The 27,368-nt window shown below is 36.6% G+C and overlaps 1 protein-coding gene across 1 annotated transcript in view; it reads left to right on the top strand.

Moving 5' to 3' along the window:
• Positions 1-27,368, top strand: part of ADGRA1 (adhesion G protein-coupled receptor A1) — a 262,352-nt gene that overhangs the window by 77,161 nt on the left and 157,823 nt on the right. The window contains exons 3-6 of the mRNA XM_069863854.1: positions 14,635-14,706; positions 17,435-17,506; positions 24,624-24,695; positions 25,451-25,614. Of these exons, the coding sequence (XP_069719955.1) occupies positions 14,635-14,706; positions 17,435-17,506; positions 24,624-24,695; positions 25,451-25,614 (380 nt within the window). The remainder of the gene's footprint in view (positions 1-14,634; positions 14,707-17,434; positions 17,507-24,623; positions 24,696-25,450; positions 25,615-27,368) is intronic.

Consider the following 27,368-nt stretch of genomic DNA (forward strand, 5'->3'; position numbering starts at 1 on the left):
ACAGAAATACTGAAGCCTGACAAGATTTTTTGCTGTGCAGCCCTAAGTTAGAAGCCTTTGTGGGACTGGGATTTGCAACCTAGTACTTCTTCTGAAGCCATGCCCGTTTATAGGCATAACTGACTGTATATTTTTTATTTTTTTTTGGAAACCTGGTCATGAAAGAAAGTAATTGCACTTTTTTTCTTTCTATACTACCCTACATGCTGGAGTATCTGTTTAGGAAGAGAAGGGCTCGGGTTCAGCCTCTTCAGCCTGAGCACGTCACACATTTGCTGCCTCTGTGGGAAAGGCCTTAATGAGGATATAGGTCTGGCTGAAGTGGAGCTGTGCCAATATGCAGCCAAGGGCTCAAGATTTATGAGGCCAGAAAGAAAAAAAACAGATGCAGTCAAGTGCCAAGGGTATTTCATCAACAAGTAGAAAATGGGTTTTGCTATAAACATTCATTTGATAATAATACTGAACCACTGTTTTAGGGAACAGACACTTCGGTCTGTTTCTTCAGCTCCTGTGTGTTTTAAACGTAGGTATACATCCCTTTTGGGTAAGGACAGTACTGAAACAGTATCTTTCATTTTCCCAGCTCTGATGCCTAGGTTGTGATAGAAAAGATAGATGGCAACACTTCCTCAGCCTTTCACTGTTCTCTAGGGTGCTGGACTGTGCTTTGTTTTAATGGCTTTGCTGAGTGCAACCAGCCCCTTAACCTGCCTAGCCCCTCAGAGAGCCCTGGTGTGGGCAGGTCATGTTTGCAAATCCCGAAAGAGCTTTTGTATGAGACCAACTATGAGGTTTTTAGCTTGCCTGGTTGCATTTCTGTGCTTTGAGAACTTGACAATTGAAGAGTAAAGTACCTGTAGCCATTTGAAAATGTAGGAGGTGGAGAGGGGGTTGTGAACTGCACCTTGGGACTTAGTACTGATGTTCCACTTAAGTTTCACTCTAGATGGTCTAAGTGCTTTTTTGGACCTGGGCCAACGCTTTCCCCATCATGCTTCGGGTGGCTGGTATACATCACTGTGGTTCTGCTAGGTGTTAAGTAATTTCTGAGTTTCATGTGCTTTGAGTATTTAAGTGTTGGAAATTATTTCTGTCACTTAGGTCAATTGATTTGAAGAAGACATTATTCAGTCCTGCTTTTTATTTTAGAAATGTTTGTACTCCTGTTTATGAATACTTTACGTGATTTGACGAGCTGTGTCCCAGCATTCTTTGCTGATACTGCTTGCATAAATATAACAGATCTTTTATGCCTCAATATTGGCTAAATGAAAATAGCCTACAAAAGAAAGAATCTCCAAAAAACAACATATGCATTATTTATGAGCTCTCTGGCTACTGTTGCTGATCTGCTAGGCTGAGTTATTTTCAGAATTCTCAGGAAAAGGATGAATTCTAACTTTGGTATTGACCTTAGAAAAGTCAGAGAGTCGCTTGCTCCCCAATAAACTGGTTTTGGTTTAGACCATCTGTTAGGGAGAGTCACAGTCATCTTTTTAATAAAAAGGTTAGATTCTGCTAGTTCACAGAAAGTTATAGTGAACACAATTACAATTGACAGTGATTCACAATTACCTAGAACTGGAATCAGCACAAAACAAGGAGTTGTTAGTTGGGTTTCAGCTGAGAAGGTTTGAGATCACTTGAAAAAAATAGCAACTTAAAGAGGAAATTCTAGTTTGAAACAGCATTGTTTCCCCATTAATAAATCTGTCCTGAAGGAAGAAATATGTTAATGTTTTTGAACAGAGTCTAGGGTCAGGTTTAATTTTCTTGACAAGTGCAGTAGCTGTTGAGGAGAGATGCTTGTGAAGAAGACCAGTTGAGAGGTTTCTGTGCTGTGGTACAGGCTGCATACTAAACAGTAAATATTGTTTCAAATGGGTTTGTGTCAGATGCTGTCATCCTTTAAGAAGATGTAGCAACTTCAGATTTATAAATACATGTGTTGTAGTAGTCACCTTTGCTACCACCAAAACTGCTTCTTTAGTACTTGTAGCAGCACTGAAAAATATTAACAGCTTTTCATGGATGGAAAATGTTGTATTGAGATTATAATATATGGGCACAATTCTGAGCTTTAAAGTGAGATATCTGTTGCTGATTAATCCCCTGTTTCTGTGCTTTTGTTCTCATTATAGCATGTGTGCTTTATTGAGAAATACAGTCTCTAACTCACTTCCACAACTAACTGAAAAAAAACCCCAACGAACTTGTTAGGAAATCAGCGTGGCTTAGCTGGCTAGGTAGGGAGCAGAGAAATTCAGATGTGGCTCCCCAAACACCTGCAGGCTTTCTTGCCCCTTCATGCCTGAATGAGGTTTTGATGAAGAAAATATATAATTTCTGGGAGAGAATAGTCGAGTCCCTGGCCTTACGTAGGCAGACTGTGGAAACAAAGCACTGTTTCTGAGGATCCAAGGAAAAGGTGATGTGAAGAATGTAGGATTAGTGATGCCATGAAGAAAGATATAAAAAACAAGCTGGGAAGTTTTATTAGTCTATGCAGTGAGAAGGGTAGAAGAGAGTGATATGTAACTGGACAAAGCACACCTAACTAACAGCATTCAGTAATAATTATCTCTAACAATAAAATAATCCTTCTTTCCCCACATCCTCTTTTTGTGCTTCCTTTCTTGCTTCCTCTGTTTTGGGGTATATTTTCAGGGCTTGGAGACCTGAGAGTGTTCCTGTGGCCCCAGCTAATGTTGTGTGTTATTACGGCTATGTTAATTTTTGTTGGTTTTTTTAATAATCTTTACATGTTCTAGAGCTGAGTAACTGAGACATTTATATTAACAGAAGAAGATTTATTTTAAAAAAACTGTACTTTTGTCTGAAACACTAGGGAAAAAAAACTAGGCATGAAAATAATTGAAAAACATTTCAAGTGGGGCCACCAGGGTCAAGTTTTAATGCATGTGCCACCTTATAATTTTTAATAGGACAGGTTTTGCCTTGAAATGAGTGTCCATCTGGCACTTCTGAGGTAGAAAAAATATAATCTTTTCAGTTTGTATAACTTTTTTTTTTACTTTAAAAACAACATGTATAGCTTGTAAAAATATATGATGGTGAGCTTAAGAAATATGTAAAACTTCTACATTTACATAGATCCTCTGGTCTCCTTACTTTTCAGTTTTCTAGTTTACTCTATCATTCATCCATATTTCATATGAAATTTTAGAAAAAAAGTTTTTAAAATTTCTGCAAGTATCTGCAAGAAAGTGCAAGTGTAAAAACTGCAGTGAAAATACTTGAGGAAGTCCTTCAGTTATTAAAGAGGTTATTCATTAACCCTGATTTCTGCAGGAGAAGACAATTTGGCTTCTTGTTGGCACACGTGGTTGATTTTAAAGTTGCTTAGATTTGTCTAAGTTATTACCAAAGCCTCAGCTTATATAAAACAAAGGCTCCTGGGGATTCCCAGACCAGTCTTTCACAAAGATTTTATCCTCTGAGCTAAGCTGCTTGTAGACAATTCTACCCTGTTATCCTTAAACCACTTCTTATTGACAGTTAAAATTGACAGCCTTTATATGGAGTTAATGTTCCTTCTAATATTGGATGAATTAGTATTCAAATAGTCTCTATTTTTATTCCCCCCCACCCCTTATTGGAAAAGCCTTCCTGTTGTAGATGATACTGGAGTGTAGCTGGGCATTGCCATATTCCCAGCTAAGAAGGAAGAATGGCTTTGAGTGTACTCGTTCCTGGAGATGGGTGAAGGTTATTGCAGTGTTGTCCTGTCCATCTTCCATTATGAGCTAAATAACAACTGCAGAATCCTCAGGATTCAGCAAATAACCAATGACTATATTCTTTGTGATATTGTTACTTAAGATTCTTACTCTTTTAATGAGATTTTGTAGAAACAGTAAGCAGGCAGAAAATGGAGTCCCTCCTTGGCATTTTATAATTGACTCACCCGTTCTATCTTACAAAAATACTACATTAGAATAAATATTATAGGAAAGATGATTTTCATTTTATTAATTTACACTGAGTAGTAAACTTATCTTATTTTTGACTCAAGGCTGCTCTAAGCTAATTTATGGCCCATCTTCAGGTACTTATCATTACACAGCTCAGTGTAAAATTCTTCTTTCCTTTAGTGTTTTAAGCATTGGAAGAAAATGTTTCTCTGAGGTTCAGATTGAAATTCAGTGTAAATTTAACATAGAATTGTTTGTGTTCTTCCAAGGCAATATTGGTGTAGTAACAGAAAAAGACTGAAGTATGTTCTTAAAAAAAAAAACCAAACAAAAAACCACCCCAAACTCCATTATAAAATGGTTTATAATGGCTAATAAAATGCATTTTAATTACCCTGATACCTCTGATAATTTAGTGTAAAAATGTAACTCTCTGCTTTCTTATTGAAAATTAAATCAGAGGAACTTCTAAAAATACTGGATAAATTTTCAAAATCGTAATTATGCTATTAAACGTTGATTCCAGAGTTTCAAATTTGACATAAAGATGATGAATACATATTGCTGGAAATCTGTAATGGGCAAATAAGTGCAATTTGAGAATGTGGAATAACAATTACTACACTGTTGTTTAAACTTTTCTTAGTAGAAATTACTTTTTATTCACTGTCTATATGTCTGTTTTACATTTTGTTTGGTCTGTGCACTTCACTTAAAAAGAGAAAAAAAAAAATTGAAAGTACTTTTCCCCCTGCTTTTCCACTTTCTTTGCAAATGGTTTTCTCACAGGTTGGAATTCTACTCAGAACTGGGTTTTATTCCCCTTGCTTTTTCCCCCAATGGTTAGCCTTTTTTCAAAAAGGAGTGCTGCATGTGTCAAGAAATGTAACCCATGCTGAACTGCCTTCTAGGCATGAACACACAGAGAAGTCCCAGTGGGTGCAGAAATTAAGGAAGCCTCTGGCTCTTTTTAGCGACCAAAGGTTTCTGTGTGCATCGCGTCTCTACATGGTTATGGATAGACACAAACTCTGCTATTGTAATAGATGTTATGCCAAATCTATTACTATACACCAGGACATGATTGCCAACACTCGTGGAGGTATTTCTGCTGACACTGCAAAGCTGTGGAGACTGAAATCCACTTTATGTGCTTCCCTTGACCTTTATAGCTTCTGATCTTTCGGTCTTGTTTTAGCCCCATAGAACTGATCTACAGGACTCCTGCTGGACCACACAGCCACTGTCTGGACTCCCCAGGTTACACCTGCCAAGCATGTGCTTTTGTACCTGCATAGCAAATAACTTTCAGTCCTAGTGTGACGCTACCATATGTCTCTGGTTTTGTGGCATTTTCCAGGAAAAGAAAGCGTATATAGGAACAATGAGTTTGGGATTTGAATTATTTTCTTCTTGAAAACAGGCCAAAGAAAAAGAATGTGGAAAACAGATTGTATTTCTTTATTAAAAAATGCATTTCATTTTGAGCTATCAATAACAAAATGCTAAACTAGAAGCAGGTGCTAAATGTCTTTGTATCCTTATCCTAGATCCTGTTTGGTTGATGGTAGAGTTTACCGTATAGAATCATAGAATAACCAGGTTGGAAGAGACCCACCGGATCATCGAGTCCAACCATTCCTAGACCCACCGGATCATCGAGTCCAACCATTCCTATCAAACACTAAGCCATTCTCCTTAGCACCTCGTCCACCCGTGCCTTAAACACCTCCAGGGAAGGCGAGTCAAACCTCCCTGGGCAGCCTGTTCCAGTGCCCAATGACCCTTTCTGTGAAGAATTTTTTCCTAATGTCCAGCCTAAACCTCCCCTGGCGGAGCTTGAGGCCATTCCCTCTTGTCCTGTCCCCTGTCACTTGGCAGAAGAGGTCAGCACCCTCCTCTCTACAACCTCCTTTCAGGTAGTTGTAGAGAGCAATGAGGTCTCCCCTCAGCCTCCTCTTCTCCAGGCTAAACAACCCCAGCTCTCTCAGCCGCTCCTCATAAGGCCTGTTCTCCAGCCCCCTCACCAGCTTTGTGGCTCTTCTCTGGACTCGCTCCAGAGCCTCAACATCCTTCTTGTGGTGAGGGACCCAGAACTGAACACAGCATTCAAGGAGCGGTCTCACCAGTGCCGAGTCCAGAGGGAGAATAACCTCCCTGGACCTGCTGGTCACGCCATTTCTGATACAAGCCAAGGTGCCATTGGCCTTCTTGGCCACCTGGGCACACTGCTGGCTCATGTTCAGTCGGCTGTCAACCAACACCCCCAGGTCCTTCTCCTCCAGGCAGCTTTCTAGACAGACTTCTCCTAGTCTGTAGCACTGCATAGGGTTGTTGTGCCCCAAGTGCAGGACCCGGCATTTGGCCTTGTTAAGACTCAGCCCAGCGGTCCAGCCTGTTCAGATCCCTTTGCAGAGCCTCCCTACCCTCCAGCAGATCGACACTTCCACCCAGCTTAGTGTCGTCCGCAAACTTGCTAAGGGTGCACTCGATGCTTTCATCCAGGTCATTGATAAAGACGTTGAACAGGGCTGGACCCAGCACTGAGCCCTGGGGAACCCCACTTGTCACTGGCCTCCAGCTGGAGTAAACTCCACTTACCACCACTCTCTGGGCCCGGCCATCCAACCAGTTTTCCACCCAGGAGAGTGTGCGCCTGTCCAGGCCAGAGGCTGACAGTTTCTCAAGCAGAATGCTGTGAGAAACTGTGTCAAAGGCTTTACTGAAGTCCAGGAAGATCCATCCACAGCCTTTCCCTCATCCAGCAGCCGAGTCACTTTGTCATAGAAGGCGATCAGGTTAGTTTGGCAAGATAAGTTAATCTTTTAAAATGTTATTTTCTAATTCATACATTTAGAAAAAGGTATCAACAAAAAATTTGCAAAGGAAGTGTATCCTGTTTTACCAAGAATTTTACCTACTTTTCCTTATTTGACATACTACTCCCTCAAGTAAAATGCTCTGGGCCTTATATTCTTGCTCTATGTTTATTATAATTAATAAAAAAAAATGTAAGATTCTGTGGGAAGCTTTGAGCAAACTGTCATAAAGTCTGTATCTGTTTTGTTTAATCTGCCGTTATTGACACTTTGTTTAACATTTTTAGGCATGTTCCTAAATAATGAATAACTGCCAAATTGCCACAGCACATTGATGTGGATGAGTCATTGTCCTTAAATTAAAAAGCAAAAATGTGATGACCTTTCTGTTGATCTATATGTCATTGTTGCCATCAAGTGACTGGTTTGAAATTTCTAATCATTCATTAGTACCTTGAATGGACAGCAGTTTGGTTTTTTTTGTCCAGTCCTTAGGGTCTATTGTTTTAGGTAATCCAACCAGTAATGGCTTGGATTATAAAAAGGAAAATTAAAGGAAAATGCATATTCAACGTGCACCAACAAAGAAAAGGGTTGTAGCCCCTCTGTCTGCAAAGGCAGACCATTATCAGACAATTACTGCCTGCTTTATGTGTATATTTTATTATCTTGTAGGGATAATCTAAAAACTGATTTATTCTTATGTTGTGAAACTGTGAGGCAGCCATAGCTTTTCTGATTCTGGAAAGTGGAGCAAATATTCATTGTCATCATAAAAAAAAATAAAAAAAGCAAATGAGAGCTCTGGAGTCTCATGGGAGTGCTTTAGTTACAAATGATAATACCAAGTAATGGATGTTGCTTAACCTACCTGTTTCTTGGTCTGCAATGCACGACTGACAATGAATTCACCAACAATGGAGATGAAGATAAGTTTTGATAATATCCAGGTCATCGGGGTATAATAATGAGTCACTGACTCCTAACAGTATTGTGCAGATGGGTGTTTGAAATGTCTTCAAACACATTTTACCAAGATCATCTTAATTCTTTGTTACTGTATCCAAAACTACTAACACTCACAGACACTATGATGATGATAAGATAGAAGCTAAATGTTGTCTTTCATCATTAGCTATGCTTCTTCCTACCACTGTGATCATAATGATGTTTTAAGAGTGAATCTTCCTCAAGGGTCCCAAATCTGCATTCAGTTCATGGGCAAAGGTACTGATTAGCTTAGCTGGAATATTTTGCATGAGAAAGAAGTGGAAGATGTGACTTTTTTTTCCTGTTGTTGTTTCATAGTAATGTGCAAAATGTGGAAAGTCAGTCATATATCATTAGTATTTGGCATCTACTCAACAACTGGTTGCACTTCTCGGAGCTTTTTTGGAAAGTTTACAGCACCATAATGACAGCTTTCTAAACACAGATGTCCTCTCCGTACAACCTATAATTTTTTATGAAAGATGTATCCATGTCAGGAATTTGAATGAAGTACTGGAATTAGTTGAACATTCTTCTTATGAATATGTATTCAAAATATCTACAGTACATATACTGTAAATCTGAGGAAGAATCTGCAGTATCTGGAGGCAGAGATGTTGGTGCAAATTGCCCAAAATGTCAGATTGTAGTTTAAGGTAAAGTGATTCTTTTGTTAATAAATTGTGTATATTTTAGCCATTTTTCCAACTATGTTTTATGCCGTGTAGGAACATTCTGTGAACTTGAAGCATTAAGAGTCTCAAGAACACATTTAGATAATCAAGGCTTTGGCCAGGGAAGATGTTATTGCTAAGTGGTCTGGAGTAGCTATTAAGTGTTCTTGTAAAGTTGCATTAGTGGTCTCGTCCTCTTGTTTCGTTTACCTCTCAGCTAAGCTATCAGGAAGTGAATATTTCAAACGTAGATTCCCCTCCTTAAGTCAGCTGTTTTTTCTAGGGTAAATCCTCTTTAATGTCTTTAGTAAGTAGAAGTTAGTTCAAAGATTAATGCGTAAGATCATAAACTCCCAGCAACTTGTGATCGTCAGTAAAATAATCCTCAAGTTTTTTTTACTTGTGGGAAAATCATAGAATCATGGAATGGTTTGAGTTGGAAGGGACCTTAAAGAGCATCTAATTCCAACCCCACTGCTATGGACAGGGACACCTCCCACTAGACCAGGCTGCCCAAGGCCCCATCCAACCTGGCCTTCAACACCTTCAGGGATGGCGCATCCACAATCTCCCTGGGCAACCCGTGCCAGTGCCTCTCCACCCTTGTAGTGAAGGATTTCCTCCTTATGTCTAGTCTACATCTTCCCCTCTCCAATTTATAGCCATTCTCCCTAGTCCCATCACTACATGACTTTGTAAAATGTCCCTCCCCAGCTTTCTTGTAGCTCCCTTCAGGTACTGGAATGTCATTAAAAGGTCTTTTCAGAGCCTTCTCTTCTCCAGGCTGGGCAAGCCCAACTCTCTCAGCCTGTCCTCATACGGGAGGTGCTCCAGCCCTCTGATCATCTTTGTAGCCCTCCTCTGGACCCATTCCAATAGTTCTATATCCTTCTTATGTTGAAAATTCTAGAAACGGACACATTAGTCCAGGTAGGTTCTTACAAGAGAGGAATAGAGGGGCAGAATCACCTCTCTTGACCTGCTGGCCATGCTGACCAGCCCAAGTTGGCCTTCTGGGTTGTGAGCGCACGTTGCTGGCCCATGTCAAGCTTCTCATCAATCAGCACGCCCAAGTCCTTCTCTGCAGAGCTACTCGCAATCACATAATTTGTATGTATATGTATGCATGTATATACAAATTATCTACATACATGTAGGAAGACAGTGTTTAATAGCTATTTAATGTAAGGTTAGACTTGTAATCATAAAGAACACTCTCCTCTGTTAACTCACTTGTAATCATTTGATATTGGTTTTTAATGATAACGTGGTCCATTGCATATTGTTCTTTTACCTGTTCAATTCTAGTTAAGGTCAGAGTACCATGCAACAAGTATACCTAGCAACTGTAATAAAATTAGAGGAAAAATATACCAATAAATATTGTTCTGGGTTTGTTGGTTTTTTTTCGTGCAGCTGTACAACCTTGATATAAGTGCTGCAGTTGTTATGACTACAGCTAGCTTCATGTAGCTTCTATCTATCTGTACTTTTACAAGGCACTTGGTTTTGATTTATTTTCAGGTTACATCACTCGATATATACACTCCCAGAACCAATGACACGTAATTCTGACTCAGAATAGATAGTTTAGAGTTGGAAAGCTGTATCAGAAATAATGCAAAACCATAACTGTTAGTTAGAAAATGGACTTTAACTGGGTCATGCTGTGGTCACTCAATGTTATGACACTGAGGTACTTTCCCTTTTCTCTTGCTTTTGATGAATGATAAAATCACTTGCATGGTATGTGTGCATGTGTGTGGCCCAGGCTGGGCTGCTGTTTGGCATGCCTTGGATCATGACCTTTCGCCAAACCTCAGCAGTAGCTCTTGTGGGAAAAAATGTAAACATACAACCGAATTTACTCTGGTTACTTTATTTAGCTCAGTTAAAAGTGATGCTCATTGCTATAAGTCTTCAGTATAACAAAGTCTTGGCTAAATTAGAAAATGTGAGATGGTAATTTAATATTTTTATAAAAGTAATTTGGAAAAAATACCTGTAGGAGGCAGGCAAATAGGTTCATCTAATGTAAAAGTTATAAGTGATTAAGAGTTGTGGTAATTTAATTTATTTATTTTAATCACGTTTTGGTTTTCAAGGATGACAAGGAAGAAAACATCTATTTTTTTTTATGCCAGCAGTATATGGAAACACTATGGAATAATGCTAATTAGTAAGAAGGTGCTAGGATTGTGGGCAGTATAATCATCTACAATTTTCTGAGATCATCCTTACTAAAATGACCTACCTAATTTAAGTGTAATTTCCAAAATAAGGAGACCAGAAGTCTTTTTTTTGGAACAGTGCAAGTGATGAATGCTTCTGCTTGAAATGGTCTCCCTTCTACTAACATTAAACAGGATTTTTTTCTTCCTGTAGATGATAATTAAGGATTTTGCTTTTTTTTTTTTTTTCCAGTGTGGTCACAAGTTATGGAGAAAGAGAGCAGAATTTCCATAAACTAGAACATTGAGGATTTCTGTAAACGGAAGACCTTCTGTCTACTTTGTTATTTTGACTGGCATTAAAACTCATCTGCCAGCAGTTTGCCACTCCTAACTCTCTTATTTGCTGTGAACACTGACAACTGTTGGCTATAAGAGATGATCTGTTTGCCTACTATGACCTGCAGAGCATTTGGATGAGTTGCCAGTTAACACAGAATGTGCGTAAGCAATATATAGGTTAATGACTAAAACTGTCAGTTTCCCCCGGCTGAAATGTGTATATTTGCTCCGAAATATGCTTCTTAAGTGAATTTCAAATGTGTACCAGTGTAAAGCATGAGGTAAATCAGCACAGATCCAAAGTATCTATAGTTTGGTTTGGGGATTTTTGTTTTGTTTTGTATTTTAAGTTTTAAGATTACGGAAGTTCACATTATGAGAAGTGCCCTTTGTCTTTTTCTATGTGTGCTTACTTCTCCAAGTTAAAGAACTTCTTTCAGCCTGAGTAGTTACATATTTAACATCTACATTTAACTCACGAGGATATTGTCAGTAGTGTTGTCTAGAGAAAGTTTAGCCATTGTGTTTGATGTGAACAGAACCAGAGTAGACCAAAATTAGCATCACATATTCGAAGGTTAAAAAAAATCCTAAAACGTCAAAAGAAAATATAATCATGTAGATTGACTTTTACCAAGCACATTGACTCATCTTTGCAAGTTGATGGGACACCAGAGAAGAGACTGCAGAAGTTTTATGTGTTCAAATTTTGTTTATGAGAAAGTGTGGAAAATTTGGAGTTTAAGGAAGTGTCATAACTTCTTGAGCAGATGAAGACAGAAGAAAGATGAATCTAGTAGCTGGTATTGGTACTGGGGAACTAACGAGGAAATGTTTGACCACAAAGTTAAACAAAAAGACCCAGAGCTTCTTCTAGTTCCCAGAGAGTGTTTTTATGATAAAAAGCATCATCCCCTGTATTTAATTTGTGAGTAAATCAACTACTGTCTTACAGTAGAAGGGAAGATGGCAAAACAAGGAGGAAATTTTCTTTGCCTGTAGTAGAGAGAAGTGCAAAATACACACAGAAGGATGGCTGTAGCCTCTAGTTCTTCTCTGCTGTCCATGGCATTGTTGTGTCTTTTGCTACATAAGAATCAGTGCAAGGACCAACCTTGATATCTTGTGATTCTGCCATTGTTTTGCTTATGTGATTTCCAGGAGAAAGGAAAGAGCTTAGACCTGTGCTTAAAATCAGTCATATACTGTGCAGCTTTATTATGAATGCTTCTTATGAATCACCGTCAAGGTCCTTGCCTAAGCTCTGACCCTTTCTGGTGTCTTTACTGGTTCCTTGAGCTAACGCTTTCCTTTTTTTCCCTCCACCTTTGTGCCACCATTTCTCCCCCTGCCTCCTGTTCATATTGCTGGTTTCTTGAGACTATGGGGAATTTCATCAGCTCTGATTCTGCCTTTCCCAGGCAGCAGAGGCATACTTATCTCTGTACTGCACAGTAGCAGGGGAAAGGTAGCACTTCTGTGTTTTACACTTTTTACTATAATAGCTTAGCAATGAGTGAGGGGATGCCATTGTGGTTTAAGCAAATAGGGATGACTTGTGACACTAATGCATATTCTTAAAGTATCTGTATATGCATACATTTGCGCATCGCTGTTTAAAAGTTAAATTGGTACTTGACAATAGGAATAGTTGGTGCAATTTTAATTTTACTGTCCTTGTAACAGTCATTCTATTTGTGTTGGACTGAGATTAGCATATTTTATCAAGTTTATTGTATTTGCGTAATAAACAGACAATGGTTTATTAGTGAAAACAGCAACTGAAAAAGAGCAAATTTGAAATATCTAAAACAAGGTAAGATAAAGCCAGTAAGAAAGTAAACAACTGGGTGTAAGACATGCATGGCTAAAAAATTTCCTAATATATTTCATATCTTTATGAATGCTTATAACTTCAGAGAAGCTACTTGATCACAGACATTAATGATTAAATCCGTTTGCCTTGCAGTATGTCCATTTTAAACAGACCGAAACTTAGCCTAGTGTTTTATTTCCTTCTAAATAAATAGATCCATTCTTACCTTTCTCCTGGTCCTTTGCTTTTTTCAATAACGTGAGAAGATCTGGAGCAATATGTGTTCACGATGAAAGCACTGTGTACAGCAAGCTGAAACAAAGAAGAAATGGTAATCTGAAAATATTGGACAGATAATGTTGCCATCATGATATGCATCTTACTTTGCTAATTATGCAGCATAAAATTTGAGCTTTAACAAATACTAAGTGATTACCTTGGCATTTGCTTAACGTTAGCATTTTGTAACTTAAGCAAGTGAACATCTAGATATACTTTCTAAATTGAGATGATAAGGACTTCCAGGGTTTTTCTCCATCAAAACTGCAATCCTGACCTGCTGTGCTTTTGATAACTCTGTTTTTTGTAGATGTAATACAAAGCATCTTATACATAAGTAATCAGAAGGTATTATCACCTTCTTAAGGACTCTGAGTGTTTTGTGTTGGAAGCTGAAAGCTGAACTTGACTGTTAAGGGACTGACTGAGGTCTTTGTTAGGGACAGATCACTCATCCAGGTCATCACTAACATGAAATGGATGCGACACAGAAATTTTTTGAATGGTATTCAAAAGATTTGCCAATGTGACTACCAAAATACAGAAGTATTTAGTTATGATTTTGACTTTGAAATTAATATATATTCTACTGTGAACTAAGCATTTGGTATGAAATACTGCCCTATTGAGGGCAGTCTCAGTTAGTGGAACCAAGAGTTCACCTCGTGTGCATTTTATTTGCAGTAAAATAAAAAGTCATAAATAAGATGACTTGTCACTGTTGATGCATCTGTACTTTGGCAGAGTAAAGCATTGTATGTGCTGTAATGTACTGGAAATGGTCAGTCTGAGAAACAACACTGATATTATTGCACACCAGTTGTTCCTTATGAATTGCAAATTGTCAGAAGATTAACACTGACTCTACAAGAATTTACAGCATTTATCTCCTAGGCCTGCTTATCTAATTGCACTGAAGGCATTTCCTCAGTGTTCACATCACGAAGAGTCTTGAGGCAGTTCAGTAGTAAATCTCTGTTGGGACTGAGCTGAGAGCGATGTTGTGGCCCCCAGCACTGTGCCAAGAGCAGATGAGGTTACTAATGGCAGTGAAATATCTTTGTGTGTGCAATAACCAATCCTTTGGATTGTCATCAAGTGCAAAATGAAGCACCTACCTGCCAAATATGACAAACTGCTTGTATTTGAGGACAGAAACCTGACCTATCTGTTTGTCTCACATACCAGCTGCTTTGCCTACATTAGGTGGAAATGAGAAATTTATTAAGTGTAAAGTGCACAGCACAATGAATAAGCAAACTAAGGCTCTTGCTTTGCTGACTGATTGTTTTATTCACTCATTGATTAAAACGTTTTTCCTGGGGCAAGAATGGCTGGTAAGCTTGTTCTGAAACATACAAAGAATTAAAACAAGCAGATTTTTATTTTAACATTTAACCTTAACCGTCTTATGTGGAAAAATATGTTTTTATAAACTGCAAATGAGGTAATGTTTTTAGTGTTGCTATTTAAAAGAAATTAATTCTTCGTTTTAGCTAAGACAAATAAAGGTTAGAATTACATTGCATTTTGCACTCCTCATGTATAGCAGTAGTACAGTAGGTAAAGTGATAATTAATTGTTCTTCCTATTATGTCTCTCTAGAGATCTGAAGAATAATTTGATCAGCACAATTGAGCCAGGGGCCTTCCATGGACTTTCAGAATTGAAGCGCCTGTAAGTATTAATTCCATTTGAATTATTCTGAAAATTGTTTGTATTGACATTTCTATCCTTGGGCAACTCAAATATGCCACCAAGCAATAATCACGTAAGACTGGCTGTAAAATAGAAAATCACACTCTGTGGTTTTTAAATTTACCATGCCTTTTTCTTCTTATTGATTTTCTTTTTTTTTCTTCCATTTCCGCTTTCTTTTCCACCTTTTCCCATTTAAAATTATCTGTTTGATCTCAAATAAATGCCCTAGCAAGTACATCTACAAGGTTAGGAAGCACACCTGATTAATGACTTAACAAAATAAGTGGTATAAATATGTGTAGACGATGTTTTGTGTTATCCTAATTTTTTTATTATGTTATTTGTGTATACCAGGTCATGTCTGTAAAATAAATCCTATGAAATAACTCCTTTGAAAGAGGACTTTGTCATGTTTGGTAATTTGTCTACCATTTTCATACCTCTCCACGTTGACTCTGCTAGTTTGGTTTTGGTTTTAGCATTGTTTTCTAAGGAAACAAGACTTATACAATGTAGTCCCTGTCTATCATTCTTGCATTCCCTTCTCTGAAAATGTTCTCATAGTATTTTTGAAAGTACTGGCTGATTTTTAAACTGCATTTGTAGATGGCAAGAATGTCTAAGTTGCTAAGATCCTACAAGTGGGCATTATTGCTTTTAATTAACAAGGAGTGCAGACTCTCCTTAGTTTACTCAGTCTAAAGGAAAAGTGGGATAAACGCTTTCTTATTTAAAATTTTCCAAGTGATGGCATCCAAATGTGCATGTACTGGCTAACCAGCCTATCAGCACTTGCCAGAAATCTACCTAGCCATCACGTGTGCTGTCTTCTTTGTGATGAGAAAACCTATGAGAAAAAAGGGATTCATTTAATGGGATGGGAAGATGAGAAGGAGTGCAAATCTATGGAAAAAGAAATTTAAAAAAATCTTTCTGCTATTTTGCTTTGAGATTAAATTCCCTAATGGCTACGTACAGGGTACACTGCACAACTTCAGTAAAAGATTTCCATCTCTGATCTTACAGGTAGCTGTATTTCCTAACACTAGCTACTGAGACTTAGTACATTTGGGTAGGAAGCCACTGATGTAATAATGATGAAGTCAGAGGAGGATGTATGTTTTTAATACAAACAAAAACATTAGCTTGAAATTTTCTTGCAATCTCTTGTTATCGGGATGACAATACAATGAAATGATCAAAATGAGTGCTAATTGTTGCTTTGGCCAAGTACTCTGATAACACAACCCTGACCTCTTGTGGGAAAAGCAGGAAACCTGTGCAAATCATAGGCTGTGCATCTGAAGACTGCACAGGTGGAGCCTTGGGTCAGCCAGAAGAGAGAAGTCATGGAAGAGGAAGTCATTAAGGCACTGGAAAAAGTGAGAAGAAAAGACTCTTCAGCAAACTAGGGATGTCAGCTTTGGGATTTAGCATACTGGATTTCAAAAAAACCCCAAACATTGTTGCTGATATGAACAGCTAACACTGGGAGCAATTTAGATACGGGGAATTGATTAATCGCTAGTCTGCCACATTTGGTACAAATCAGTGTAGTTTCATGGTAAACAAGAAAATCTCTGCACTCCTTCACTGTGCAACTGTTGGATAGCAGACAGTTGAGCAAAAGGAATAAATATTGTAAATTCCTTTTGAATATTGAATACAGCAATTAATTTTAAGACTGTACTTTACATTCACATCTTTTTACTTCACATGCAAAATATAAATGATGCTGTGAAAAGCAGAAGCTGATGTAACATGGGTAGCTGCAAGAGATATGGCTATGGTAAGTCAGACAGACTACAGTCTGTCAACATTAAACTTTGGCTGATTTGGAAAACTGTTAGAATTCATATTTGGATGACAAACTGAATTATTTCAATGACCTACTCAAAAAGTAAAGTAAGTACTCAAAACATAAAATTGATGAAAATTGAAAATTTATGAAGCTCTAAAATTATAGCACTTGGTTATTCAACAGAGTTTTGGTTTTTCCTAACACCAATTTTAAGTCAGCGTCAGTAGGTTAAATGTCTTATTTCTGAAAAGGAACACGAGCTTTGTACATTACAAATTCAATGATGTCTAATATAACACATACTAGTGTGGAGGAATGTGCAGCAAGCTGTCATTTCTTTTTGCTGATGTTTTGAGAAAGTATGTTTTAAAACAGAGAGATTTCAGCCACTGCCATATATATTATTGTGAAAATAACACTCATTGAAATAAACTTTGAAGAAAGGAGTTGTAGCCCTTTGCTTTGTTAAAAATATTCTTTTATTGCTAGCAGTGAGATGAGACATTAGTAAACAGTAGAAGTATGTCAGTTTTGGCTGCAAATTACATGCAACAAAATGCGTAGTGTTTTTCATAAGTAAACAGGTGCTAGTAACTTTGATAGAGAAAATTCTTTGTATTGGAAATATTTTTGGGGGTTTTATTTGCTATATATGTAATAGTATTCTAATGCAATTAGTATATGTTGCAGTATGGTATGTTTATAGACTATTGCTCAATAATGTTAATATTAAACTGGTTAAACCTATTTAATTGTGTTATATTACATTAAGGAAAAAGGTTTTGTTTCTTGTTTGTCTCAGACTCCTTGTGATAAAAATAAAGAGGCTGTGGATGATTATGTAGGTATGTATATTAATAAGACAAACCTAATATTTCTTGGGGGCTTTTTTGTTTGTTTCAGGGATCTTTCAAACAATAGAATTGGTTGCCTAACTCCAGAAATGTTTGTTGGACTTAACAGTCTTCACAAACTGTGAGTATAATATCACTTCTGTTTTAATCAAGAGAAATCTACCCTGTCACATGGCTTACCTGAGTACAGTTAGCAATAAACTTTTGTTAAAAGAATACTGTAGGTTTTATACTAAAAAAAAAACCAAACCAAGCCTCCCAATGCTTTGATTGTGATGACTTGATATTTTGATGTTGTTACTTCTATTTGTAATTGTAAAATTTGTCAGAATTGAAAGAGTTAAATAGAATATATTTCATTTCCACATTGGAAAAAGGCTGAATGTGACGTTTCTGTTTGAATGCATTTCTCTTTGCATATCTTGGAAATGATTAAAGGTCAAGCACACAAATGAGACTAATACTGGATAAAAAGGATACATTGCTCTTTCTACTCATTACATATGAATCAGAATTTTATAACTTTTTTTCCCTCAGTGTATTACAGAAAAAAAAGTAAGCATACACTAAGAAAGAAATGTATGAAGTTTCAAGTAAATTTGGAATATCAGAGTAGTTCAAATTGCTTCAAAATTACCAATTTAGACTCTGTTTAAAGTGCTGTGTTGTACACTTTATTTGTTGTGATATTTTGAGTCATTATTCCATGCAATTGCTCTGGAATATGCTCTAGAAAGCAATGCAATCAACTTACATATCCATAAGCATGCCAGAGAGCCTGTGTCATCAATAGATTATCAGGCTATTCTAGAAAGAGCACTCAGAAAACGTGATAATATAGCCAGGCTGTTCAGTTGTAAGAAGAATCAAATGACCTAGAAGAAGAGATAAGATGTTCAATGTCAAAGTTTGCTAGTAGATAAGTTAACGGGAGAATTAGAGACAAGGGCTGATTTTTGAAGAAGGGCTGAAGTAACGTACAGGTTCCAGGTCTGGGCAGTAAAATGGCAGATGAAATTTAGTGTAGAGAAATACTAAATGATGAGAACGGAAAAAACTCAATCTGTTCTGGGCGGACCATTAAAATATAGGAAAGATGTTCTGAAATTATAGTGGATAAAGCCATGAAAACATCTGCTCAGTATAATTTAAAAAACATATTAGGGATTATTAAAGTCAGAGAGAACAAATCAGAGAACATCCATTGTGCTACAGCAAAAAGCAAAGAATCTTTGCGTTCTCAGTATTGTGGGCAATTCCAGTCTGCTTTTCTCAAAAAGATGAACAAAAGTAGAAAAGATTCAGAGAAGGTAAAAAAGGAGTAGTGAAAGATGTGGTACAGCATAGGCAATTGCTAGGAATAAGTAAGTTGACTGCAACTTTTCTGGCTGGGAAAGGGACAATTCACAGGAAGGATCCGGGTGTAAGTGGGCATTTTGCCAGAACCAGAAAGGCACTATATTGTCATTCACATCTATCTTCATTCGTGAATGGGAAATAAATTCCTGGATTGCATCACAGTGGTTCCAAATCATACTTTATTTTCTTCCTCTTCAGCCAGTTCTGGCATTTCCTTGGAAAAACAGGGAAATCTGCCGTGAGATCAGGATATCACGTAAAAGGCCGAAATCCGTCATGCTTACTGATCACATTGATAAGAGTAACTAAGCCAGATCTTCTCTGATGAAAACAAGTGAGGGTGGATGATGGGAAGAGCCTCAATACCACGTTGGTAAACAGGTGCCAACTATCCCCTCTTTTTACTCATCTCAGATGAGTTGCCAAATTGGGAATGTGCAACTCACCTTTTGATTGCTACTGGGTCTCGTTTTGTTGTGCACAGTGAACATGACTGACTATATAGCCAGTTTGCCGTAGGGGGTGTTTAATGCAAAATTGTGACATCACATTATTAATGGAATGTGCTTTTAGATGCTAGGTACAACTTCAATCAAGAGGAACTCTTCCCTGCCTTTCATAGTATTGTTTGTTCCTTGATCTCAGAAATCTCATATAATGACATAATGGTGATAATAATCATTTGGAATCTCAATTTGCTTCTGGTGTAAGAACTGGTGGTTGTTGACTGCAAACTAATGTCACCTGGTAGTTTACTAACGCTTTCTAGCTTTTTTCCCCTTGGAAGTTCATGCAGACTTCCCAGAATAAAACTTTTAAAACGTGTTTAAAATACAATAAATCACCTTTCTGTTGCTACTGATAGCTCTGAATTGTGCTAACTTGTCATTTAAGATGTATGAAAAAGCTGAAAATGTTAGGTGAAGCATTTACTTAGTGTAACATAAGTTTATATAATTGTACTAAGAAAAAGAAGACAAGTTCTTAAACATGGAACTGTCTTCAGAACCATCAAGTGTGGCTTTGATTACTGAAGGAGCAATACAAAGATACGTATATATGCTTTGATTTATGCAGTTGCTGATTGTGGCGATTACTGTTCTGCTGTGTTACTTTAGCAGAGATGAAGTGCAGAAGGATCTTTGCAGGCTGTTATCAAAACCAGTAGGGAGAGCCATGAGTCCACTGGAAGGAGCAAAAGACATAAATCTTTCCATGCACTTTCTGTGAAGTACAGAGATTAGGTTTTCTTATATTGTTTACAAGCACAAATACCAGATGAAACAAAATAACACAGAATGTGTTTCACTCAATCTTGTAAATCTAATTCAATTTCAAAAATATGGAATTAGAGCTGAAAAATCAGCTCAAAGCCCAAAGTGAACTAGGTTGTTTAACCAAATGATGTGATGCATGTATCTGAGCTGAGTAGGGTGACGGTATGTTTAGACAGTTCACTGAAATGAAGGATGAGAACTGCCTGAGCTTTCAGGGATAGATAATGCAAATGTTCTCCAAAGGGCTTTGTGGCTTTGTGCAGCCTATTTTAAAACAGGACAAACTACAGGATTCTTGAATTAAGAAAAAGTCAACTAGTAGTGTCATCTGGTATTGTTTAGGAAACATATGCATGTACAGAACTGTCAAAAAACTGTAGGCCTTTTGATAATGTAGAAAAGAAGGCTTTTACTCAGATTGCAGTTAGGATACATATACATTTTAATGAATTGGAATTGAATTTCAAGTTACTAATGAAATCTAGAATTTCACATAGCTCATGAAATTACTGCAACCAGTGAGTTGTGATCATGTTCCTTGAGACTGATCTAATTTTTACACCTTCTTGGAACTGATGATATATACTCTGGAAAATGATTCCAAAATGCTTTCACATTGTATGACAGATGAAGCTGACAGTGTCTCAGACAGTATAAGAGAAGATTTATTATGTCTCCCAAGATATTAGCTGAACTTTTTTGGCTTATATATTACTATTTGGATGTGTTTATGCTGTGATGAGGTGCATGCATTCTAACTAGGAGTGACATAATTGAATGCAACAAATGTCTCAAATCACCTTTGTAGCCATGTTTCAGTGCTTTGTTTCGAATTATGTATGCAAATATATTTCTGCTAAGTAATGGAGTTGCCATCCACATTAATTCTATATATATTTAATCTAAATATCTAGAGCTGTGTAATACTAGGGTGGTGCCACTGTGCCAGATTTCATTTTTTAGTCCCTAGTCAGTTAGCCCTTCAGGTTCAGAAATGTTGCAGCCTTAAACCTATTTCAACAAGCAGCTGCTGCTGTATCTTCCTTTTGGAAGTCTGAAACAGGAATTCCTCCTTACTTCCAATAATTTGATTAAAGTACATCAGATTTATTTGTCATCCTGCCTCTGAGTCATCATCAGTAGTTAGCTTTATGATAATATTATAAATTCTTTTGTAACTTTCTTGTTATCATTGAAGCAATTGATTACTTTGTTTGGTGCCAGAGTTAATGTACAAAACCAGTAAGGTACTGAATCAAACAGACCCTACTTCAGCAACATCAAGAAAATGTGCACCATAACCTGCCTTCTATATTTATGTTGTCATTTTCTGCTCTTCCTACTCTAGCCTTTTTGCACAGATCAATCTGTCACCCTTGCATGCAGCTCTTGCTTTTTAATACTGCTCATAAGAATGAAGCGTTCTTCATATCCATATATTCCTGCTTCTAGCTATGTTTTGCCTTAAAATGGTCCTTTGAGACACAATTCTCTTTGACTGTTTTGTGGCATAATTTTTATTAAAGCTTTTCGCAAAAATGTTTTATTAATGTTTGTAAAAGCCCAAGATTATTTGGTAGATGAAAAAATAAGTGTAGGACCTTATCATAAGACTAAAATGTTTTACCTCTGATAGAGCAGAAAGCACGTTTCTGTTAATAGAGTAAGTTAATGGCATAGTAAGTGCTATCAGCTTTGGAGCGCATTAATTTGTTGCATTTGAAATGTTTGCAAACTAGATGATAAAGATGTTTTTAGAACAAATGTCCTTTTAAATCAAGCTAAAGTGGATTTTTAGGATATCTGAAATGGCAGCATTTCACAACACCATGCATTTAGAGGTATGTTACTGGGTAATATAAATAACATGAACTGACAGAACCAGGAATTTACAGGGTGCTGCAGACACCTAGCTAGGAAATGTATATGTTATTGGGGTGATTTAAGATGATTTCTGAAAGTTTTGTTAGAGAAGAAGCTACTCCCACTGTTGGAGATCCGGATATTGTAATTATGAGTTTCTTGGACAAACAAGTGTATTCTTTTGTGACTTATACAGCACTGTGAACATATGATCCTAGTTTGCTAATTATTAGTAGTAATATGGAAACTATGAACCAGGTCATTGCCAAAAGAATATGAAAAATTGGATTACTAGCTTTATGGTGACTTTTGACCTGTTAGAAACTCAATTATTCCAGCACTTGGCAAACCCACTGAAGAAAAGGACTTACATCCGTCTCTGTCATGATAAAAACAGCCAAAAAAATCTGTAAGTGGATCATTATTAAAGAATTTTTACGTTGACACAGTGTAGGTCAGTTCTGGCTAGATATTTCCATGGATTTGGCAGGGCCTATGGAAAGTACATATGTTCAGTAGATAGAGAATGAGCATCGCTTGCAGGCACACAGCTACCATACATCTACTAAACCCTGCTACATCAGCTGTGGAAATAACTTGCAGTTTTCCCGTGTATCCTAAAATATTGACCAGATATAAAGCTTTTTTTCTTTTGCTCCAAACCAAATTACAAAAATTCAGACTTGGTGTTCTGTTTGTTTTGTTTTGTTAAGCCTGGATGGATATTTAAGGGAAATAACTGGATTTGCATCAGGTAAGAAATGTTGTCATACTGCTGTAGGGTGATGCAAAGAAAAGAACCCCCTGTATTTCTGCTCTCTGGCTGTCATCCATGCAAGGCTAGGCAGATTGCTTCACCATCTTTCTGTTCAGCATGATTGTCTTCTGTCAGAAGGTTTATACTACTGTAACTGCTTTCCATATTTCAGCTGGAACTGCTTCTGGTTTAATTCTGTGTAAATGTCAAGGTTTCAATTTCTGATTTAGTCCATTTAATGTCCCAGTTCACTGAGCTGCTTCAGCATATGCCTTGTTGAGGCATTATGTCCAATAAACATGAGTAGACCCATTTAATTTTAGATAAAAAGGAATCTTTGTGAAATACTCAATACTTTTTGTTCCTGTTGATAAATCCACAATATTAAAGGCATAGAAATAGATAGCTGCAAGCATTCATTTCCACCTTTAGACATACCCATACTTGAAAAGATACTTGAAAGCCCTTCCATTTCCCAGGGCTTTGCACCACAACGTTGTTAAAGATGCAGTGTTAGACAAAATCATAACAATGAGTTCAATTGTATCAATAGATCTCATCATCACTCAATATAATGAGAACTAGTTTCACTCGATATTGCTGAGCCAATTTATTTTTCTGTATTGGTAGACTTTTGCATTGAACTACCACAAAAATGGTGAAATGTTCAAAGTTAATTTTCTTTTTCTTTTCTTGGTTTCAATGGTGAAAATTTGTGTACAAAAATAAGATTAGGTATTGTTTCAAGAATGCTCCAAAACTTTCCTAAAATATTTCATAAATTAGCAATCATTTTCTTTTCTTTCTTGAATTCATTGATTCATATGTATCTCTACAGATTTCTGTAGAAAGCACGGTACTTGAGCTTTTTGTTCTTCTTTACTTTATGAAGCTGGCTCAGATCTTTTGCAGCTTGGTAGATTCCTCACTGGTGGAACACTTCTCCTGATCTGAATTTGTGTCTTTGAATTAGTATACATTCTTTACTTTTTAGACAGAAGAGAATTGAAATCAATAATTATGAAAGCATTCTATTTAATGGAAAAGTAATGAAACGACTTTGTTTGCCAGTCTACGGAGTTTTTTTTATAGATGTAACAAGAAATCTCTAGTGAAGAGATCTAAAATTTCACTAATAGCTGAAATTTTGTAGCCATCCTTGAATTTAGACATGTAGGCTTCAGGCACTAATAGAGAGGAATATACATCAGTATTGCAAAAGTAGGCAATTCATATGGTATGAAATGTGAGTCTTGGATACTGCACTAATTTTTCAGTTTACTGATATAGAAAAAGACATCATTATGTAACGTGAAGCATTTACCTTTTATACTGTAATGGCACTGGCAGAGCAGTACTTTCAAACTAGGCAAAACTAAATCACATCTGTTGGCAAATAATCAGCTTAATCCATTCAGCCATTAAGACAAATCATAGTAAGACAGTAGTTAAAATGGAAACGTCCTTAATTTAAGGATGGGTAAAATTAGTTTATTTAAAATCATTTGTACTAAAACAATTGTGTAGTTACTTTGAGAACTCATTGCTGTTTTAAGGAATTGCTTGAATTATGAGTGTTACTAAATTAAGGCACTGCTTCTGTTTCTTTACCTCGAAGTAGTATTTTACATATACTATAAAAATATGGCATAGGTCTCACTGACTAATCATTGTATGAACATTTTCACTTAAATTCTAGAATATTCTTTTCTCGAATTCTATTAAATATGTAGAAATATTCCTGTATATTGGACCAAGTGAATTGTACGTATACCTTCTGTGAAAATAAAATAATTAGAAATGTATGATTTGTTTTGAATATTGCCATCATTTACTAGAAAGCAATGTACAAATTTCAATGTTTTTACTGTTATTAAGAAAGCAGAATTTCTTAAATAGCAGTAAGAAAATATCGTCATTCTATAACAGTTTTGTTTTCTTCTTGTATCTGTTATAACTGACTGCAAATTGCTTTTTTCTAGGAATTTGTCAGGGAATATTTTTTCAAGTCTCATGAATGGACTTTTTTCTGAGCTGCTAGCTCTGAAAGCACTGTAAGTATGGTTCCTGATGTTTGGAAATCAGAAATATTAAAGAAAGACATTACAATAAACATAGCAGAGCTGAATCTGAGTTCAAAGAAAGTTGTTTCTAGCAGCGAATTCCAAAGTAAAATATGAAGTATTTTGTTATCAATATCTGTTTCACTATTGATGAACTACCATCTTTGACCTGTCCCAGTCAACAATTTTACCCCATTCCTGACCAGCCCAGTCTAGCCATGCTGACTGAGATCCCAGGCTTTGTCCTTTGTGATCTTATACCTTTGCATGTCTTCATGCATTATATCATATAATAACTCTAAAACCACAAAAACATTCATGTTACATATTTTTCCTGCAATTATAATAATAATACACATTTATTTATGTTACATGTACCTCTCTGAGTTTTAGACGTGTATCCTGGATGTTTCCATGGTGAAGTTACTACTTAAAAAATTTTTTAGTAATTGAAAGTATGTCATAGTATGATTTCCTATAGTAGCAAGTCCTCAAATTTAATTCAGTGTTCAGTGATGCTATTCTGTAACCAGAACCAGGATGCTGGCATAATGTTTTGGAAGTTGTTAACAGTGTATTAGTTGTCTCAGGACATCTTTATGATGATACCTCTATACTTACACATCCATAGTTATGCATCTGTCTAGGATTAGTTTGCTTTGGAGTTAGATAATTTGAATCTAAGAAGAAAGTATGCTTATGGAAACTGCGTGTGTACCAATTGTGATATTTTTTTTCCTTTCTAGGCATTTCAACACTGATTCACTCATTTGTGACTGTAATTTAAAATGGGTCTTGCAGTGGGCCAGAAATGCTTCTGTTCGAATAGCGGAGGAAACAGTTTGTGCTTACCCCAGTGCTTTACAAGGACTGTCATTTCGTAACCTGAAGGAAAATCAGCTGATATGTGGTGAGCTGTACTCTCATTTAACATTACAAACTGAAGAGGAATCTAGAGTTGATATTAAAAAACAGAAAAAATGCCAAACAAAGAGTAATAAATCCAACTAGCCTATAAACCAGAAATTCAGGTATATGGCACAGAAAATCCAAATAAGATTCAAAGAGAAAAAAAAAAAGAAGGTTTCTTATTTCATGTAAATATATGTTATATATATGTATACATATATATTGCAAGTATACTATGGTCTGGTCTATATATTAGGTAACGTTAATTATGGTTTAAGACATTAACGCATGATAGTAGCTCTACATTGAATACTGCATGATTTAGAGAATGTTCCTTTTGAGTTATATCTCTGACAGTGTGCATAAATACCAGATTTCATTCTTGTATTTTTCATTTTTATTAAACTGTAACTATACATTTTAGCACTGTGTCCTGGGGATGAATAGACTTTTTTACAGTGAGCTAGTGAGCTTCAGTTAGGTGAATTCTCTACTTGAAGATCCATATGTGAGTCACTTTTTGGGAGTTTCCTCCATAGCAAACATTATAGCTATGATCTGAGGAAGGAAACAGAAAAATGTGAATGAGTAAAGAAAATTCATCTCACGCTGAACACTGTTTAACAAAGAGCAGACTAGAAGAGAGATTTTAAAAGCATCACATCCTGCAAAGAAAAAATCATTGCCTAAGATGATGCTGATGTGTTCCATAGTGAAATACATAATTTCACGCATATTCGATTAGTCACAGAATCTTTGACTTTCTTGAATGACAGAAAATTGCTGGGATGGTGGCTGTACTAATGTCTTATGGAAACAAAATGAAAGTCATGCTTTTATCCTAATAACCACATGAGGAATGGTGTGTGTTGCCATCACATTTATAGTAGAAGGGAGATCAGAGTTGATTGGAGTAATAACAAAAAAATTGGTTTTAACAGCAAATACAGATATTTACAAGTTGGGAGAGATGTGAAAGGATGTGAGTACCAGCTACAGATGTTCCATTGGCTGAATTGTTAAGGAAACACAGATACCTGGCTGAAGGCAGATAAGGAACAAGCCCTTGTGAGTGAAAGAGAGAATTTTCCTGTGGCCTGTATTACTGAACATTTGAATATCTGCAATACTTATCAAATATCAAGCTGTCATTTTATAGTGACGCAGCATTGGCATCCTTGTAGTAAATGAAATCTTCTGAAAATGCTGGAATAATCAGAAGAATTGATTAAGGGCTGTTAATTGGTATTTCCAAGTTGCCAATGCAGATGAGGCTGTGAATTTTGCAGAGAAAATGAAACCTATTTCTCAGAATTCTGTATTTTAGTTCCTAATAGGACTCCTTACCACACCTCTGATACAGAACTTATAATGCCGATCTAGTTTTCATTGCCGTTTATAATGTCCACAGAACACTTGATAAGGTTTTTAATGACCGCCAATAGCTTGACACCAGTTTTAATACTGCAGAGAGCTTCATGATGGTTATATTTGCTGGGCCTTCTACCAGCTTTGTAACATCTGCCAGGTACTTCACAGTGCTCATAATTTCTGCTGGGCAGCTCGGAGTGCCCACAACATTTAGTCATTTCATTGTCAGTAACCTTATTTTAACTTAGGCATAATAGAAGGCTGTCTGGCACCAAGATAATAACAGCTATTGACAGTGTTTGAAAAATAATCTATATTGTAATATGCATAGAGTTAATAAAATCAAGCATATCTTAAGGAAAATAATAAGTGATTTAAAAGTTA

The sequence above is a fragment of the Phaenicophaeus curvirostris genome, chromosome 9 (assembly GCF_032191515.1).
Source record: "Phaenicophaeus curvirostris isolate KB17595 chromosome 9, BPBGC_Pcur_1.0, whole genome shotgun sequence".
Lineage (NCBI taxonomy): Eukaryota > Metazoa > Chordata > Aves > Cuculiformes > Cuculidae > Phaenicophaeus > Phaenicophaeus curvirostris.